The sequence below is a fragment of the Rana temporaria genome, chromosome 10 (genome assembly GCF_905171775.1).
Source record: "Rana temporaria chromosome 10, aRanTem1.1, whole genome shotgun sequence".
Classification (NCBI taxonomy): Eukaryota; Metazoa; Chordata; class Amphibia; order Anura; family Ranidae; genus Rana; species Rana temporaria.
The window spans coordinates 6754710-6768130 of record NC_053498.1 but is presented as its reverse complement, the minus strand read 5'-3'; the positions used below and the strand labels follow the sequence as shown (position 1 = coordinate 6768130).

The following is a 13421-nucleotide window of genomic DNA, read 5'->3' as shown; positions in this document are numbered from 1 at the left end:
ACTGAGAGACTGAGACTGAGAGAGAGACAGAGAGAGAGAGGGAGACACTGAGAGAGACTGAGAGTGAGAGAGACTGAGAGAAACTGAGACTGAAAGAAACTGAGAGAGAGACTGAGGCTGAGAGAGAAAGAGAGACTAAGACTGAGAGAGAAAGAGAGACTGGGAGAGAGAGAGAGACTGAGAGAGAAACTGAGAGAGAGACTGAAAGACAGACTGAGAATGAGAGAGAGAGACAAAGAGGAAGAGACTGAGAGAGAGGGAGAGACTGAGAGAGAGAGAGACTGAGAGAGAGACAGAGAGGGAGAGACTGATAGAGAGACAGAGAGGGAGAGACTGAGAGATAGAGAGAGACTGAGAAAGGGAGCGAGAGAGAGAGAGAGAGCCCTCCTACATATACTGTTAGGTATATTAAGTTTGGGCTTCTGCTGTAGCTACAGGAGCTACAATTGTTTAGTTTGGTCTGCTCGAGGCTCCACAAGGTGGGAGTTTGATTACCTCCCCCTGACCCTAGGAGAGGCTTCTGGAGATTAGGGCGGAAAGAGTCAAATACCATGTGTGACTATCTAGTAGGGCCCATCCAATCCCTGGGGAGGTGTGCCCAGATGGTGGACAAGTTCCTATTAAATAGGCTGGAGCCCAGAGTAGATTGTCTTCCCCTGAATGGAAATGGATCAGTGAGCTCCAGGTGGCTGTTTGCTCTGGGGCACTTCTGGGCTGGACACTGGACATCTATGGACTGGTGACCTCTATAGGACCTCTTGAGTAAAGCCTCTTCACTTGAAGTGCTAAAGATTTCCCGGTCCCCAGCCTTGAAATGTTGACTACTTCAGTCTCCTATAACTTGCCCTACACTTTACTGCATGGTCCCCAGCTGTGCACATACAGTATAGACTGACGCTTTCATGTTTCATGCACTGGGGTAAGTGATGAGGTAGACATGAAGAGTTCAGGCAGAAGACATTCACTATATATGATGAGCCATATTATGATAGACCTCAGATTATGTTTTGGGCGGCCACATTCACGCACGTGGCGCTGGTTCCTCTACTATATGAATGCCTAAGTGTAGATGACCCATACAAATTTGAGGGTTTGTTGATCCTATTGTGAGTTATGTACTGTGTCTTTCTTGTCACTGACCCTGTGCATCTCTTTAGTTCCCCCTGACACTCCGACCATTGATGGCTACGAGGGACCCACTATAAAGGCAGATGAAAAGCTAGAACTGATCTGCACGTCCAGGAGCGGGAACCCTCTGGCGACTTTGCAATGGCTAAAGGTTGGCAAATATTTTCTCTGAACCTAATACATTCTGAAATGAAATACGTCAATGTTGTCACCTTGTTGACCTGGAAGAGAGTGTACCTGGAGAGCCAAGACTTTCTGATGAGATTTGGGTGAATTCTTGAGATTCAACCTCCCTGAATGGAGTATGGAGTTTCAACCTCCCTAAATGGAGTATGGAGATTCAACCTCCCTGGAGGGAGTATGGAGATTCAACCTCCCTGGAGGGAGTATGGAGATTCAATCTCCCTGGAGGGAGTATGGAGATTCAATCTCCCTGGAGGGAGTATGGAGATTCAATCTCCCTGGAGGGAGTATGGAGATTCAACCTCCGTGGAGGGAGTATGGAGATTCAACCTTCCTGGATGGAGTATGGAGATTCAACTTCCTAATCCCTATTTGTCTTAGTGACTATTGCCACCAAAACAACCGGTGGATTTAGAAATTCCACAGTTCTCACCAGATGAAAAGATGATGGGAAATCTTCCAGTGGAGACACCTGAACTATTTACTAAGTGGGGATTTCTCTTTGCTTTGGAGAGATTTCCTCACACTTCATGTTAGGATAGGAAGTGAAAGGAACCCCCCTCCCAATAGGGAATCAGGCCCAGGATCATTTAGAAAGACGTATCTGGCTAGCAGGCAAAACTCTGAAGCTCCAAGGAATAGTAGAGGAGGGACTAAATACCATCCCAGCAGCCAGCATAAGATGGAGAATAATTAATAGAATTTGCTGGCTACTGAGAGTCACCCACTGGTGGCCCCTGGAACCACAACCTTCCGCTCTGGAAACCCCAGTGCCACCAGCAGGTGATCCAGGTTCTGACAATGTACTTGCTTATTAGTTGAGCCCAGTTGGTGGCAAGGAAATAAAATAAAATAAAAATAAATCAAAAAGGCACATAGCAGAGGGTCAACAAAGTTGCTTCCAAAGGACAGAATACCAAATCCTTAGTAATAACGTGAAAACAGGGGTGCAAAAAATGCTTTTCTGGCTGATAAAGGAGGTAACAGCAGTTCTCGTGGTACCTGATCATAAGCAGGCCTTTATAAATGTACAGCTTTACTTAAAAAGTATGGCCCGGATTCACAGACATCGGCGCATATTTATGCCGCCGTAGCGTATCTCTTTTACGCTACGCCGGCGCAGCGCACAGAGGCAAGCACTGGATTCACAAAGCACTTGCTCCCACTCGCTGTTAAAGATACGCTGGGTTTCCTCGGCACAAGCTAGCGTAGGTGGAAGTGGGCGTGAGCCATGCTAATGAGGCGTGACCCCATGCAAATGATGGGCCAAGCGTCATAGAAGTATCTTCGACGTCACCCTGTGCGCATGCTCAGAATCACGTCGGAACTACTCCCTAAGATACGTTGAATCACTGCCTACGACGTGAACGTAACCTACGCCTAGTCATATTCACGTACAACTTAAACGACAAAAGATACGACGGCTGTGTTCCCTGGTCCATACCTTTGCATGAGTTGCGCCTCCTATATGGGGAATAACTTTACGCCGGACGTACGACTTACACAAACCGCGTATATGATGCGCCGGGCGCAACTACGTTTGTGAATCGGCGTATCTCCCTCATTTGCATATGTGCATAGAAAATCTATGGGACCGGCAAATGCGCCCGGCGTAAATGTGCGCCCACGATACGACGGCGTAGGCAAGTTACGTCGGTCGTAGGAAGCCTATTTTCAGGCGTATCTCAGATTGTGGGCACGGCGCACAGATACGACGGCGCATAGTTACACTTACGCGGCGTATCTCGAGATATGTCGGCGTAAGTGCTTTGTGAATCCGGGCCATTGCATTTATCTTTCCCTTTAAGCTGTAGAACAATGTAAAAAGTGTGTTGAGCAATCCAAAGCGACCGATCAGAATAGTTCACAACGGTTCTGAGTTGATAAAAAGCTGCTTTAAATCGTTTTTTGTCACCATGTTTCCCTTCTCTCTTCCAGAACGAGGAGGTGGTGAAAACTCGCTGGGAGACCGATTCCAAGAAGAAGTTATCCAAGAGCCAACTGGAACTTAAAATCAAGGCGGAGCACAACAATGCTGTCATTAGCTGCGAGGCTGTCAATCATGTGACGCCGATGGCCCTCCAGACCAGTATCACTCTCAATGTCGTGTGTAAGTGATCGGCTTCAGAATATGTCTTCCATTGTTTCAACTTTTTCCCCCACATTTCAATCTACTCTTGTAGGTTTCCGAAGGCAGCCATGTTTGTATTAGCATAGTCATAGCAAACCTAACCGGGCCTACAATGTCTCTAAGATGACAACAGTGCTGAAGTGTGGTACCTCGTGGTGCCTGCAAATATCTGTGTATCTTCAAACTGATCCTTGCGTCCCTCTGGCACTCCATTGAATTGCAGGTTCTGGATGTACTTGGGGCATTGAGGTCTACCCAGTGCCGGGGCAGGGTCTGCTAGAGCCCGGAGAAAAGATGCCAAACCCCAAATTGAGCACTAATATGCATGCTTACCCCTTACTAATTTCCCTTCCTCCCAACACAAATCTTTGCCCCTCATTCCCCAAATAAAAAAAAAAAAAAAAAACACCCGTCCTCCTGTGGCCGCTTCCCGCACTAATGTAGCTCCCGGCATTGCGGTCCGGCCTGCTGAAGCGCGGCGCCGGCACAGCAATTGCTAATATTGCTACTTGGCCTGGGGAGGGGAGTGACGGGTGCCCCCATGATGGCTGATGACTGGCCATTAATGGCACAGTGGCTGCAATTGATTTTTTTTTTCAGTTTGCTTGCGCCCCCCCCCCCCAAAATTTTCAGCACCAGCCGCCAGTAGTCCCCAGTGTGCCTCTCTGTCCTCGTTGCACTGTGTCCCTCTCTGTCCCTGGTTAACGACGGCCATACTTAACATTGGCTGCGCCTCATATAGCAGGGGCAACTTTACGCCGGGAAAAGCTTAACGTAAACGTTGTAACTTTACTGCGTCGGCTGCGCGTACGTTCGGGAATCCGCGTATCTAGCTAATTTGCATACTCAATGCGGAATTCGACGGAAGCGACACCTAGTGGGCAAAAAAAAAATTGCAGTTTAGATCCGACGGCGTAAGGGACTTACGCCTGTCAGATCTAATGGATATCTATGCGTAACTGATTCTAAGAATCAGTCGCATAGATACGACAGGTCAGATTAGGACTTACGACGGCGGACATGGCGCTGCGCCGTCGTAAGTCCTTTGAGAATCTGGCCCATGGTGTTTTGTTTGATACTATATATTTTTTGTGCATTTTCTTACATGCTAGCTATGAGTAAGCACTGATTGATAGTGCGAAACGTCAGCTGTATGCCCCTGTCTTTGCTGTGATGTGTGGTGTTTGAATACTTTTACCAATAAAAGGCAACTGAGAAGGTTTTTCCAGAGTGCGGCTGTCCAAACATTTCTTTCTACAATTACCACTGGATGTGGAGCGGAGAAAGATCACTCCACCGGGGAAGGCAAGGAGATAAGCAGGCAGGCGGCTGGCTGGAACTTGAGCCAAGGCGAAGCGCGCGCAAGACGCTTTCCCCGACTTGTTCATTCCCCAACTTGTTCATTTCCTGACTTAGTTGGGGTAGGCGGTACACTTTGGTGGGGGTGGGTCAGCCATGCCCTGTGACCTTTGACCTCGGGGACCCCGCCTTCTGACCTTTGACCTTTGGGTGAGGTCCTTGTTCCAATTCCTTGAGTCCTAGCCATATTCTTCAATGGGAAACCCTAAACCCTAACCCCAACCCCAACCCCAACCCCAACCCCAACCCTAACCCCCTAACCCTAACCCTAACCCTAACCCTACCCCCGAAACTGAAGAAATATTCCCTCCGCTCCGTCCATCACATGATCATCAGAAAGGGGCACAGATAATGGAAAAAAAATACACCCCCTTAAGCTAGTAGAAGCATTGGAGAACTGACTGTCTTTGAAATTGCCCCAGCCCCTGTTCAAATCCAATCCGGGGAAAAAAACGGCGACAGACTTGTGTCTTCAATCTGGGGACTGTCCCCCGGAAACCGGGGATGTCTGGTCACCCTAATCTAAATGAATGCCAGACAACCAACGAGATCCAATGACTTTACAGACACTCAGGGTTATAAAGAGGTGTAACATTCTTCCTTATTACCTGCTGTCATCATATAGCACCGACTTATTGGGGCATTGAAATCTGAAACATACACATTTGTCCTCTTTTTTTTTTCTCTTTTCCTTGCAGTTCCTCCCGCTAAAGTCACCATTCTGGGCTCCACTAGTGGTGCAGAGAACACAAGCCTGTCACTGTCCTGCTTCACGTCTTCCAGCAATCCCCCTGTCTACATCCGCTGGTGGCTAGGACCGGTGGAGCTGGGAGATACGGTGGTCACCATAACCGATGTGAGTGATAATCTGAATGCTATTATCCTTAAAGGGGTTGTAAAGGTACACTTTTTCTTCCCCTAAATCTACCCAAGACCCCCACAACCTCCGGCCAGGGTTGTGGGGAAGAGGCTCTTGTCCTTGAATTATTTTTCCCATCATGGGGGCGTGAGTGGGGCCCCATGTCAAGTTTTGCCTAAGGCATCACAAAGCCTAGAGCCACCTCAGCCATGCTGCACCTCCACACATGGTTTGAAGGAATTTTGAAGGATCAGGCTTTACGTTTGGATTGGGTATGGAGTAATGTTTATTTTGGTTTATTGTTTCATTGGACACATGTTGCTTTATTTTAACTGGACCAACAATATTTAGGTGACCTTCAAGCTTTGTAGAGAAGCAGAGGGCTGAGACAGTGGCTCCAATACAGCCTTGCAATCCAAGCTTATCCCCCCAGTCCGGTGGACTTGAAGAAATGCCTCTCTATTAAAAACATCTTGGGTTTTCTATTTATGGCCAGCTGCCCCGTATCTGTGAGCTTAGTCCCTTGATGTGATATTTGTCTGAAGTTTTTTTTTTTTCTAATAAAGGAACATAATTTTATTTTTTTGCTGTAGTCGGATCATGGCGGGAAGATGACTATGTCCAACATTACCACCGTAGTGCAGAGAGAACATAATGGAATGCAGCTGACATGTGAAGCCTTCAATGAAGCCATTCTTTACACTAAGGCCAATAGTGTTCAACTAAGTGTGCAATGTGAGTAATGAGTGACCATGAGGACTTCGATAAAATTGTCTTATTCAGAATTTTAAGCAGTCCTGTGCCAATGTATACATCAGTCAGTCATTTATGCTAATCCTATTCACAGTTATCTACACAAATAACTGTACATTGATTTAGATACTTTGTTTGACCCTGTATTTATGTTGGCTATCAAATGAAGGCAGGCTATTATTATCTTCTTTATTAGTTATTTAGTTCGTTATTTTCGATTACCAGAACTAGGACAGGTTACCCAGGGCCATCTGACCATCTCCTGTAATACGTCTGAAGTCTCTGACCGTCTCCTGTATCATGTCTGCAGTCTCTGATCATCTCCTTAATCATGTCTGTAGTAACGGCTGCTTTAGACTGTTACCCAAATTAATTTTAAAGTTTGACAGTTGAATTTCTTCATTGTTTTTCAGATCCTCCCCAGAAAATATGGATAGAGGCTCCTCCCCTCGACATGCGTTTCCGTGCCGGTACTCGCGTCAAGCTAAACTGTTTCACCAGTGGAGGACATCCAGCACCCCGACTCACTTGGCTCAAGGTATTTGCCAGTGAAGATTTTTCCCCCAAAAACAAGGTGCCCATCCCCTATATTGCCCTTTACACACGAGTGGAAATCCTGTCGGAAAAACCTTGGAATTCCGCTCAAGCTTGGCTTGCATACACACGGTCACACCAAAGTTCTCTGAACATTCGACCGCCAGGAACGCTGGTGACGTACAACACTTAGACGAGGCAAGAAAATGAAGTTCAATGCCTTCCGAGCATGCGTCAAATTGTTTCCGAGCATGCGTCGGAACATTGCGCGTCAGAATTGCTACAGACGATCGAAAATTTCCAATCGGAATTTTTTCCGTCGGAAAATTTGAGAACCTGCTCTCAATCTTTTGCTGGCGGAAATTCAACGGAGAAATTACAGTTTAACATGGGAGTCTATGAAAGGGGTGCCCAGCTTTGAAAAATTGGTGCTCCCCAGCCATAGGTCCCCCGGACAACAAACACTTGTAGAGGAAGAGTGGAGCTACATGTGTGCCAAGTTTGGGGTCCAGGGGACCTACAGCCGGCCAGTACCGGGTCCCCAAAATCCGGGAGATCAGGCACAAAAAGGTGACTCGAGTATAAGCCGAGGGGGGCATTTTCAGCACCAAAAAATGTGCTGAAAAACTCGGCTTATACTTGAGTATATACGGTAGTTATTTATACAGCGTTGGGTTCAGTCTTCCGGCTCTATCATCTTCTATGCAAGCAACTGTATGAAGGAGTCCGGCCACACAGCACCTTTCTGTCTTTCTCTTTTATGATGTTATGAATTTGTAATTTTATGCATTAGGTTTGTGTTGTTCCTGGCCGGTCCTCCTTGAACCCCTATATAGGCACGTTTCGTCTCGCGTGTAATTACCCCTATATAGGCGCGTTTCGTCTCGCGTGTAAGTTCTTGGGGTGATGACCGTTTGGTATATCGGCTAACTGCTAGAAGGACCTTTTTTCCACAGTTTTTTATTGCTGTCCTGAGAATATATTTATAATATCATATACAAATCCTGCGCACTGTCTTTATTCAGGAAAAGAGGACGGTGACAGATGGGAAAACGATCACTGCAGGGAAGATCGTCTCTCGGGAGATCATCCTGGAAACGTCTCCGAGTGACAACCAGGCCACCTATCGCTGCAACGCCACAAACGATGGGAAGACCATACTGTCTGCAACAACCAAAATTCATGTCCAGTGTAAGTGACAAATCCCTTTGGGGGGGGGGGGGGGGTCACAGTAGCGGAATTCAATGGGCAGAGTGACTGCGCTTGATGGCACACTGGCAGCATTTAATGGGCACAGTGGCTGCATTTGATGGGCACAGTGGAAGCATTTGATGAACACAGTGGCTGCATTTGATGGGCACAGTGGCAGCATTTGATGGGCACACTGGCAGCATTTGATTGGCACACTGGCAGCATTTGATTGGCACACTGGCAGCATTTGATGGGCACAGTGGCATTTGATGGCACACTGCTAGCATTTGATAGGCACAGTGGCATTTGATGGCACACTAGCAGCATTTGATGGGCACAGTGGCATTTGATGGCACACTAGCAGCATTTGATGGCACACTAGCAGCATCTGATGGGCACAGTGGCAGCATGTGATGGGAACACTGCTAGCATTTGATAGGCACAGTGGCATTTGATGGCACACTGTGAGCATTTGATGGCACACTAGCAGCATTTGATGGGCACAGTGGCCTTTGATAGCACACTGGCAGCATTTGATGACACAACGGCAGCATTTGATGGGCACAGTGGAAGCATTTGATGGGCACAGTGGCAGCATTTGATGGGCACAGTGGAAGCATTTGATGGGCACAGTGGAAGCATTTGATGGGCACAGTAGCAGCATTTGATGGGCACAGTGGCGGCAGTTGATGGCACAGTGGCAGCGCCCCCCAAAAATGTTGAGCACCAGCTGCCACCGGTCCAGACTCCAGACATACGTTGATTGTCCAAGTCCAGGACGGGAGGTGTAAAGATGGTGGAACTCCCCTGTTCTGGTTCCATGATCCCAACGTTGGAGTCAGGAAGTCTGCATGGGTGTTAATCCTTCTTACGTGGCTGAAGATGTGATTGGTTGTTGGGGGTTGAGATGTTAAAATGGCAATACATTATGTTTGATTTTTTTTTTTGTGTTTTTTTTAGTCCCGCCCATAGATGTGAAAATTATCAACGAGCCCAAGGCCTACAAACGGGGCAGTAACATCACTCTGGAGTGCCGAAGCGGCAGCAGCAACCCGGAGTCCACCATAACCTGGGTGAAGCAAGGAGCCATGTGAGTTACACCGATCTCCCTTTTCAGGAAACGAGAGGGGCGTGTTTTCTACATACGCCCCATTTCGCCAATGCTGTGAATCACGCCCACCCAGCCACACATTAACCAATCCTCTGTCTGCAGTTTGAAGGGGACGGATCAGGGGGTGAGAAACGCCGAATATGGTGGAAAGTCGACCTCCAGCAAAGTCACGCTGAGCTTGTCCTCGGCGGACAACGGGAAACGGGTGGCCTGCGAGGCTTACAGCAACGTCCTGAAGGAAGGCGTCAACACTTTCTACAAGCTCAACGTCCTCTGTAAGTCCCGTCCTGCTTTGTATGTCTCCGAACGATTAAAAAATGTGAATACTAATCAGTCAACTGTGAAGATGAGGAGAGATAGCCCAACTGCCGCACACCTCGTCCAGCCCATGTTAACAAGTAAAAGCAGCCTCAACTTGATCAATCCGCCCCTACGTGTTTCGTCATGGAACGAAACATGGTCAAAGCAATACAGCTTGGTCAAGGCTGTGATTGGACAGTGAAGAAGTAGTAGCTCATCAATGAGGTCCCCTCTCCTAGCCCATGTTAACAAGTGAAAGCAGCCTCAACTTGATCAATCCGCCCCTACGTGTTTTGTCATGGAACGAAACATGGTCAAAGCAATACAGCTTGGTCAAGGCTGTGATTGAACAATGAAGAAGTAGTAGCTCATCAATTAGGTCACCTCGCTCAGCCCATGTTAACAAGTAAAAGCAGCCTCAGCTTGGTCAATCAGCCCCTACGTGTTTCGTCATGGAAGGAAACATGGTCAAAGCAATACAGCTTGGTCAGGGCTGTGATTGGACAACAAAAAAATAGTAGCTCATCAATTAGGTCACCTCTGTGTTCTCTCCTCTAATCAGCAAACTACATTTGTTAGATTCCCCTTGTGATGCAGTAGAGGCTGATTGGCTCACATTGAGGCCCCTCCCTCTCAGGGGAGCTAATATACACACAGATTCAGGCAGCTATTTTTAATAATTTAATTGAAAGTATAACTAAAGGGAAACATCTAAGGATTGTAAGCTGCAGAATATTGTTTCCTCTTCTGAGCGGTGTGGAGAAAATATGTGACTTCTATTGTTCTCATTGTTCCAGTCCCTCCGGAGTTCACTGATGATCAGCCCAAGGTTGTCCAGGCTGTGGAGCACGGCGCGGCTCTAATCCCCGTCCTTATCAAGGCCAACCCAGCAGAGGTCACCTTCACCTGGACCCGCCGGGGGGAGACCCTCAACAGAGGTGAGGCACCCGGGGGGGGGGGGGGGGGGCACATCATCCATGGATTGTAGAAACTTCTATAAACTCCACCGATTAAGAGAACCCCGAAGATCAACCTTCCTGAAAATCCAACCAACCCATCGACCACTATCTATTTCTTTCTTTCTTTCTATCAGGTCATGGGGATGCAATTGTCTCACTGAGAATCTACATCTTTTCTTTTTTTCTATCTATCTTTCCTCTGCATATCTATTTATAATCTTTCTTTCTTTATTTTCCTTTTTTTCTTCCCCTCTCTCTTTCTTTTTTTCCCTTTCTTTCTTTCCTTCTTTCTTTCTTTCTCATATCTATCTATCTATCTATTATCTATCCATCTATCTATCTATCCATCCATCTATCCATCTATCTTTTCTCTGATTTCTTTCTTTCTCATATCTATCTATCTATCTATCTTTTCTCTGCTTTCTTTCTTTCTTTCTTTCTTTCTTTTAGGTTATGGGAATGCAATTGTCTCACTGAGAATCTACATCTTTTTTTTTTTCTATCTATCTTTCCTCTGCATAGCTATTTATAATCTTTCTTTCTTTTCCTTTTTTTCTTCCCCTCTCTCTCTTTCTTTCTTTATTTTTTCCCCGTACTTTCATCTATCTATCTATCTATCTATCTATCTATCTATCTATCTATCTATCTATCTATCTTTTCTCTGCTTTCTTTCTTTCTTTCAGGTTATGGGAATGCAATTGTCTCACTGAGAATCTACATCAAATCTATCTATCTATCTATCTATCTATCTATCTATCTATCTATCTATCTATCTATCTATCTATCTATCTATCTATCTATCTATCTATCTATCTATCTATCTATCTATCTATCTCTCTGTTTTTTGTTTCCTCGCCATACCTATCTATAATTAATATCTATCTATAATCTTTTTTTCTTTCTTTCTTTCCCATATCTATCTACCTATCTGCCTTTCTTTCTTTCTTCCTTTCCTCTGCATATCTATCTATAATCTTTTTTTCTTTCCTTCTTTCTTTCTTTCCCATATCTATCTACCTTTCTTTCTTTCTTTCTTTCCTTCTTTCTTTCCTTCTTTCCTCTGCATATCTATCTATAATCTTTTTTTCTTTCCTTCTTTCTTTCTTTCCCATATCTATCTACCTTTCTTTCTTTCTTTCTTTCCTTCTTTCTTTCCTTCTTTCCTCTGCATATCTATCTATAATCTTTCTTTCTAATATCTATCTATTGATCTATCTTTCTTCTGCATACCCATCTATAATTTTTCCTTTCTTTCTTTTCTTATTTCTCCCTTATGTCTTTCTATCTATTTATCTACATCTTTCTTTCTTTCTTTCTTTCTTGCTTTCATAGGAATTCCCCATAAACATACATAAACACACACGTATAGATGCACACATCAGTCTGAATGGCTCCTGTAAGGCTGGGTTCACACTACGATTTTCCCGTCCGTCAGCCGCATACGATTTCAGTATTGAAAACGTACGGACCCGTACGGGAAAACGCATACATAGACAATGCATTGCAAATCGTATGCACTCAGATGCATCCGGGTGCGTACGATTTGCTGGCAAAACGTTTTTTAAACGTACGCAAAACCGTGTTCAACCACGGTTTTGCGGACGTTTTTGAAACAGTATGGCAAACGCATACGTTTTTTTTTTAACATTAATGTCAATGGAAAACGCACATATGTGCGGTTCCATACGTTTACGTCCGTTTCAGCCGCATACGTTTTTTCATATAAATCGTATGCGGCTGACGGACGGGAAAATCGTAGTGTGAACCCAGCCTAATGTATATTTATTTGTGCGAAACAAAGTGGAATACAAAAAAAAAAAATTCTATACCCGGCGGATATCCTGCTGACCCCTTCCATTGAGGGGCAAGCGCGGTCCTGCCAGGAGCCAGGCGGAGGGCTGACAGTGTACAATAGCTCAGGCAATAGACGGCTGACACCCGCCTGGCCGGGATGAGCTCAGCCTGTAATTTCCTGAAGAGGAAAATCACCCGGATAACATTTTCCTGGAATCTTCTATTATAATTCTTCCGCTGTCTTTCCTTCTTGTTGTTACAGTGAGAGCGACAAGAGCGCCGGCACAGAAAGTAATGAGTTGCGGCCCGGCGGGGGCGCCCAAAGTTTGCACAACAGCGAGTAAACAGTTACCTCGCTTCTTGTGTTAGAGTACATAGACTGTTCCATTATTCCTTGTGAATTAAACAGGAGCAGCTCCATTCTTCTACCATGCATTATTTACACCTTCTGAGAACCCCCTTTGTAATACAATCGCATTGCAATGTATCGCCTGGAGGTATTCCTGCTAATGGAGACGAATGGAATGATCGCAGTCCGCAGAGAGCGACGGCGACATCATGTGGATAAAATGCAGTATTACATGGAATTAAATAGAACACACTGGGGCAGATCCACATACATTTGCGTGGGCGCAGCGTATGTGAGATACGCTACGCCGCTGTAACTTACTTTGCAAATCTTTGAATCCTGAAAGAATTTGCGCCGTAAGTTACGGCGACGTAGTGTATCTCTCGCGGCGTAAGGGCGCAGAATTCAAATGCGGCGAGTAGGGGGGCGTGTATCATTTAAATGAAGCGCGTCCCCGCGCCGAACGAACTGCGCATGCCCCGTCCGTCAAAACTCCCAGGGTGCATTGCTCCAAATGACGTCGCAAGGACGTCATTGTTTTCGTCGTGAACGTAAATGGCGTCCAGCCCCATTCACGGACCACTTACGCAAACGACATAAAATTTTCAAAATTATACGCGGGAACGACGGCCATACTTAACATTGAGTACGCCACCAGATAGCAGCTTTAACTATACGCCGGAAAAAGCCGAACGGAAATGACGTAAAAGAATGCGACGGCCGCTCGTACGTTCGTGGATCGTCGGTGTAACGTTCGGGGGCTATAGCTC

The 13421-nt window shown here is 45.9% G+C and overlaps 1 protein-coding gene across 1 annotated transcript in view; it reads left to right on the top strand.

Annotated features, from left to right (window-relative positions):
* The window catches only part of NPHS1 (NPHS1 adhesion molecule, nephrin), a 52614-nt gene that overhangs the window by 14563 nt on the left and 24630 nt on the right, over positions 1-13421 (top strand). Inside the window, exons 8-16 of the mRNA XM_040327090.1 lie at positions 1158-1279; positions 3250-3421; positions 5500-5657; positions 6254-6395; positions 6827-6951; positions 7973-8138; positions 9099-9228; positions 9352-9524; positions 10347-10487. Coding sequence (XP_040183024.1) covers positions 1158-1279; positions 3250-3421; positions 5500-5657; positions 6254-6395; positions 6827-6951; positions 7973-8138; positions 9099-9228; positions 9352-9524; positions 10347-10487 — 1329 coding nt within the window. The remainder of the gene's footprint in view (positions 1-1157; positions 1280-3249; positions 3422-5499; positions 5658-6253; positions 6396-6826; positions 6952-7972; positions 8139-9098; positions 9229-9351; positions 9525-10346; positions 10488-13421) is intronic.